Source organism: Lepisosteus oculatus, chromosome 9 (genome assembly GCF_040954835.1).
Source record: "Lepisosteus oculatus isolate fLepOcu1 chromosome 9, fLepOcu1.hap2, whole genome shotgun sequence".
In the NCBI taxonomy this organism is placed as follows: Eukaryota; Metazoa; Chordata; class Actinopteri; order Semionotiformes; family Lepisosteidae; genus Lepisosteus; species Lepisosteus oculatus.
In genome coordinates, this window is record NC_090704.1 from 7,802,394 (window position 1) to 7,809,360 (window position 6,967).

Genomic DNA, 6,967 nt, shown 5'->3' on the forward strand with positions numbered 1-6,967 from the left:
GAACCCTCGATTCATTATACAGCAGTGGTCTCTGGCTGGGCAGGGCCTGCAGAGCTAGGTTATACAAATGGGAACTTTAAGTCTATTTGTTTGCACTTCAGATATTCTCTGAGCATATAGTGTACGAAGCACATATAGTATATTCTGCATAGCTTAAAAGTAATTTAAAAAACAGTTATACCTTTTGTTTCTACAGTAGGTCGTTGCGGAAGAATTGTGCTGAAAAATGTTACAGATAAATGGGGTGCATAATAAAAAGGATAACTAACACCTCACACCATATAGAAAAGAAAGGGAATGTTTCTATTTGATTAGCTAAAAGCTCATTAGAGACATACGGGCAAGAAAAAAAGGTTTAAAGAAATAGTGTCTAAGCTCTGCTGAGAACAGACTGGTAAAATATGAGCAGCAGCAGTCCAAGGGTCTGTATCTTGAACTAAGCGTTGGCCGCGTGATTGAAAAAGATATTGACTCCTGCTCTCCCTATCTTTCCTTGTGACAAATCAGATATTAAACGCTCATTACAAAGATAGTGCCTCCACTGCCCCCCATCTAATGTGTGAGACAAACCTTTGATATCTCTGCAGGAGATTTTGGTTTATACTGCAGGGAAAAACTAACTGGAAAATACACCATGCATGTAGTCACATTTTACTTGCATTTAAGATATGAAATGCTCTTGGCTTCCTTTACTAACCATAACCTATCCATCCAATGCTGTTTTTTTTTCCCCTACCATAGTCTGAATGCCCTCAGGGGACTGAAAACACAGCAGGGATATGGTCTGGTGGTTACATCAAAGTCGTAAGACTGCAATCAAGTGAGCACTCAAAGCACTGCAGTGCTCTAATTATATTCAGTGCTATGCAGCAAACCCAAAAGTTTGTGATTAAAAATTTGACATCTCTTCATGGAATACATAAGATCAGTCCAGGCAGACGAGCTGTTTAAGTTTAAAATGACGTTAACATGCACGAATGTAACGAATGCTAAGAAAAACATTTCAACCTTTGAATATACCAACTTTATCAGTAATAGAGACACAAGCAAGAGTGTGTAATCAGAAAAGATGTTCTAACCTAGGCATTTAAAATGGAGTCTTCATGACATAGACAAAGCATTAGATGTCGCACTGCCCGGCCATGCGCACACGGGCACCCAAGAGACGGACGGTTGACTCTTGAGTCTGATCAGTAAACAAGCAAATCGCTACAATAACTGAATGACAGAAATGATTTAGTCGTGTCATTGCATTTACAAGCTCTTGTGGAAAAACATCAAGATTTATTTAAAAAAACTGTAATAGAATTTAAAGATATTAAGTTACATTAATGTATTAATTGTAATCATTTGCGTGCAAATTAAGTACTTCTAGGCCTATTGTGACCTGTGCTGTAGCTGCAACCGTATATTTATGACGATTGTATACATGACAAGCATTCTAAGGGTAATTTATGGTTAAATACTTCAACTGATATTTGATGTTAAATTAAAAATCTAAAAAATACATTTTAAAACAGTAAATCTATAGAGAAAGGTGCTGATGACTTATTATTGGCGTGACACAACATTCATCTTGAAATTTCGGTTTCCCTTTCCTGTGAGCATTAACGTTTTCGGGAACAATTGTTCGTAGCAGAGAGAATCCAATAGGTTAAATTCAACGAACGTCACAGAAAAGGCACTGGGATTATTTACGTCTCTCCAGAACACACCTTTTTAGAAAAACGCTTTCAGGTTAGTTGTTGGTTCCAAAACAAAACCATTGCTGCCATTCCTTTAAAGACTTTCCGATATAGACAAGCTCACCGGGACAAAAAATGAAAGGAGACGAAAGTCGACATCGCACAAGACAGAATTCTCTGTGAGCATTTACAGGATGTGGCTTGAGTTAACCACGGTTAAAAAATAAACCTTTGAAACCGATCAAGGTTTCATCATTCTATCTCAAGTTCGTAACATGGGAAGCATATAAGCCACACCGCAGAGCCAAAGGTAGGTTAGACAATGCGTTTAATGGAAATTATCCTTAAATTAAGAAAATAAATGAACGGAAATAGGAAGGTTTGGATTTGGAATGTGTTCTTATAAACCTGTCAGTAATAAAAGCGTGGATGAGGATGCAGTTTTTCTGATTTGCTCAAAAAAATGCAATTCGTTCTACGTTGCTTGGGAAAACGGTGCTCTATTAAGTTAGTTTGCTGCAAATCAATCACTTAAAACAAAATTGCAATAGTATAGATGAGACACTGAAATAAACCGATACTAATGCGTTGAGCCACACCACTGGACTGCATTACACGTTTTAACCGAATCTTATATAATTTGTCCTAAGATTGTTAAATGAATTCTTGAAAGTGAAAAGTGTGCAAATTTAACTACACAAACCGCTTTGGAATATATTAATGTAAATAATGCCAATTCAGGTTTTGCTAGGAGATCGAAAAACTTGCGCTCCTTTTTTATGGTGAAGTGCGATATAGAGTATTCCAACGCTCAGCGTTAAACTGCATCTCGCAGTAACTTCGAAACTGATAGCAGCATAGGCGTGTATCTCTTAGGAGATGCGTACTGTACAGTATATCCCAAAAAAATAGATTTAGTTCATGTTCTATCTTCCTTGTGTAGATCAACAATCATTTTTCCTACACTATTCTCATTTTTTTCCAGTAAACCAAATAATACAAACCTCCAGTCACGTAAATAAGATTGTCTCTCACGTTAGGCTTTTCAGATTTACGATCAATAATGCCTGAATGACAACGACCTCGAAATTAAATCTTAACAGCCAGCTAGACATAATTCATCCGTCTTCCCGGGAGAATAAGAGAAATCCTGTTCAATTCCCAGGCATTCGATTTTATCACGTGAAATGCAGTCCTAAATAGCACTGACTTTTTTTTTCACATCAAATACTAACACAAAGTAGGATTCTTCCATTGAAAGTATGCCTTTCTGTCAGCATGACACTACGTAAGAGATTACCAAATAATCAAATCGATTAGTATTGGACGGTCGTTCTCACTACCATTTAAAAACCTTTGAACATGGTTTTTTAAAATTTCAAAATGTAAAGCGGCCACTCATTAAATCCCTGACTCAAATTGACCATCTCCTATGAAAACAATATTGATTTAGTTCTTAAACATATAATGAAGCAATGCCGCGACCCATGATATATTATGTCTGCCTGCTTGAGTATATGTATAAAGAAATGTAGATCTCTGCTATAAGTGTGGGACGGGTCTTTGTTTTCTCCAGATTTTTGTTTGTTTCCGATAATAATTTCTGCTAACTCATCGTAATTGTTTAAGCGCAGAACTGGCGACGATCTCATTACAGATGTAAACAATCGGCGTAGAGTCCTTTTCACTTAAAGTGACGCATTACGAGTTGTTACTGAATGCAGTATTTTCTAGTTATATGTGGAGTGTTACGACGTGTAGTCAAATGTTACCTTTTGATACTTTACTCCACTGCGGAACGCTGAAATGTTCAGTACATGGCGTTTTGCCATCCTATTATCTCCCAAATCGTTAATTAGATGCATGTCTTTAAGCTTTTGTCTAAAAGACTAAGAAAGATCATGTAGAATCCCCTGTTACTGCATACAGTGTTAATATTTTCTCCAACAAGCCACAACGTAAAATTGCTCTGAAACACTCATTCCCTTCACCACTGCTTACACCGTGCTCATTCCAAATCATACTGCCATTTGGCGTGATTTTGATAAAGTGAGAAGTTACAACAATATCACACTCATGTAATTACTACAAACGGGGAAAAGGGCGAAATTCTGTTAGTTGCTCACTACAAAAGAAAAGGTTGAGTCCAGCGACTTCAGCCATTGCCCGCTTCTAATTACCGCTTAAACGTTTTCAGCACCACCAGGTTTGGACAGCGATTAAAAGCAAGGTCTCAAATTAAGTGCAAACGACGATTACGTGGTTTGCCTATATCTTACGGATCGTGTGTTTATTGTTGACATTTTTCATTTGGACTCAGTTTTTCTGTTCTTAAACGTCTTTCTGTCTACACCGGACCATTATGGAACAGTATCCTCCCCACATACGTGGATCTTAGCCAACGTCAGGACAGCAACCCACCTTCTGCAATATTAAAGAGAAAATAATGCCTACCGAACATATGGATGTGTCCTTTGGTGATAGGATTGAAACTACCGCAGGATAGCAGGATAACGTGCGTTTTAGTCGTTTCGGTCATGACTGTCTTTTTTCCCCCCAAAACGATGATTTTACGTCCAGTGCTTGCGTGCCAAGCGAGTCCGCTGCGGATGAAGGCGAGGTTCAGACTGAATGCTGCACCAGCTTAGTCTCCCCTTCCTAGACGCAGTACGTCACTTGTTTCCCTGCCTGGTGCTTAAAGGCGCAGGACAGAAAGCTTTTGGAGAGGTTTTGGTTCAATGGTTCAATTTTTACAACAGACAGCCTTGGCAAGGGAGGTGTTGCATGATTTCAAGTCTTCTCCAATAACGATCACAAATAATGCGATGTTTGCTGCTGACCTGCATCCTTTCAGCAGTATTTGGCCGAGGAGAATGTTCACGTCAATTAATGTGGTTTGCCAGACGAAGATGTTTCCCTTACTAAGGTCTACAACGGTCTGCTCTAACTGTGAAATTGGTTCACCTTAGTGAGTTTTTACGGTGTTGCCCCTATAGGTTTCACGTGAAACGCGGCTCAGTCTGGGCGGGTACCTGCAAACGTTTCCCTGCCTGCAGAGCGCAACGACCGAGGAAAACGTTAGGTTCGTTTAGGAGGATTAGCTTTCTAAGAAACGTCAGATCGCATTTCTTATCAGTATATAACAGTGAATAACATTACAATAACACTGTGGTGGCCATCGCTGCTGGCTCACGCTTCATGGGATCGAATTGCAGTGTAGGGCTCTCTGTGTGGAGTTTGCATGTTCTTTCTGTGCCGGGTGCTCCGATTTCTTTCACAGTCCGAAGCTAAGCTATCTGAGTTAATCAGCGTCCATAAATTGTACACTGCCTTGCAGAAAAACTCTGGTACAGCGCGACCCTCCATGAGCAAATAACAACCCATATTTACATATTCCTATTCCGTCATGAAATCTACTACTGAAAAACTCCTACACTACTACTAAAACTCCTGAAATCTACTACTACAAGCAACAGTTAAGGTAAAATTATTCTGTAAGCACTACATCGATTCTATCAGAGCTTTCTGTTTTTTGCTCTTGCAGGGAAAACTGAGCTTTTGCGCGGACCAACATAAGCGGAGAACGGTAGTTAGCCACTTCGGGGCGCGCATTCGAGGACTGAAACCTTTCATGAAGAATTTATTCAACTTGTTAAAGTGTTCGCTTGATATTTACGTTTGATTTAATTTTTGAAACTTAAAATATCATCAAATCTGATACTGTACCTTTAATAGTAGATTCATTTTACAACCTCTTAGAGATTCAAAATAAAATATATAAATTAGAAACAAAACGTCTAAACAGCGCTTTTAAAATACAAAACGTTTGGTTTTACCTTCCCCTAATTCTTTTTTTATTTTTATTTAAGAGCTAATTACAAGGCGCAATACCAACTGAACCGCACACAATGTCGTTGACTAACGTCTTGGGGTATACACATATAATCATTTAATTTTTATAATAGTTGTCTTTGTTACGCAAAACATTTACGACAGATAAGGTCAAATCTGATTTTATGTTTTTGTTTTAGAACAAAACGAAACTAAGAGCTCTGCAAGAAAATAAACTCTATAAAAAAATAACAGCAAAACCATTTTATTCAATACTAGCTTTCAAAATCAATATAGCGAAACTCCAGGTAAATGGCTTTGTATTTGCACTCGAAACTTTGCTAATTTCTTTCATGTTCTCAATAAATGCCACACAAATGGAATTTTAAACGGTACATTGACCTCTTAAGAACTTCAGAATATCTACTTGTCTTTTTTTAGAGGAAAAGCTTTTGTACCTAGAACGCCAGATATGATGTATCTATAATTAGGTCAAGTGGCCCAAATTTTTTGTATGTTTTGTGTTCCTTCATTTCTTTTTCATTTAGGGTTTTAATGGCCCGTTACTCTGCACTGAACCAATTGAAGGGGTACAGTATGAGGGCATCTCTACTTATTTTTTTTGCTTTCGAATATTTGATGGTGATCCAACCTTTGTCAACATTCAACGAATGATATAACGATTCAATTACGTTTAATGTAAAGGTGCAGAAATTCGTTTTGTGAATACAATATCGATTCTCCCTTTAAAATGTGTTTTAAAAAAGGTCACATTAGATTACCATACACAAACGTGCAGATACGTACAAAAACGTAACCCCCCCTGTACACCCGAGTTGTCTAAATTAAAGAGGAGTTATTTGCTCTTTCATAATACATTTGTTTTAATCCAATAATCTTATGTTTACACGTGTTTAATGATAATGATTTTTAAGAGATGGCCTAGAGCATCGGTCCATGACTGTTAAAACCAGACAGTCGTGTTTTAAAGAGAGAGCGCTTTCTTTGTAGAGGGCAATAAAGGTCTCCGAGAAAACAAGAGAAACAGGACAACACAAAATGAACCATTTTATCAGGATATTCTTTTTTTTAATCATTTACATCAAATTTTCTACCTTTACCGTGCATGGACCGGACGTTACTGCAGTGTAGTTCCTTATGGAAAACCTAGAGGGCAGACGAAGCTCTGAAACAAGCTGGAGAAAAAACATAAAGGACAAACTAATGATTACTGTCTCTATACATATTGGCGTTACAATATTTTTACTTCTTAGTGGTCTACGTTTCGTCATTCATCAAAAGTGAGCGTCTATACCTTTGTATACGTCTTTTGTTTTGAAGGATACGAAATACTCCGGCTACCTCAAAGTACACTGGTATTTTCCCCCTGCTGGCGTACTTTTAACTTGAGAAAATTATTACCGCTGCCTGGAATGCTTTCGTCTAAAAGC

The 6,967-nt window shown here is 37.9% G+C and overlaps 1 protein-coding gene across 1 annotated transcript in view; it reads right to left on the reverse strand.

The window, feature by feature from the left end:
- nmnat2 (nicotinamide nucleotide adenylyltransferase 2) overlaps nucleotides 1-4,337 on the reverse strand; it is a 64,398-nt gene extending 60,061 nt beyond the window's left edge. The window contains exon 1 of the mRNA XM_006634631.3: nucleotides 4,140-4,337. Coding sequence (XP_006634694.1) covers nucleotides 4,140-4,224 — 85 coding nt within the window. The 5' untranslated portion in view covers nucleotides 4,225-4,337. The remainder of the gene's footprint in view (nucleotides 1-4,139) is intronic.
- Between the last annotated feature and the right edge of the window lie 2,630 nt (nucleotides 4,338-6,967).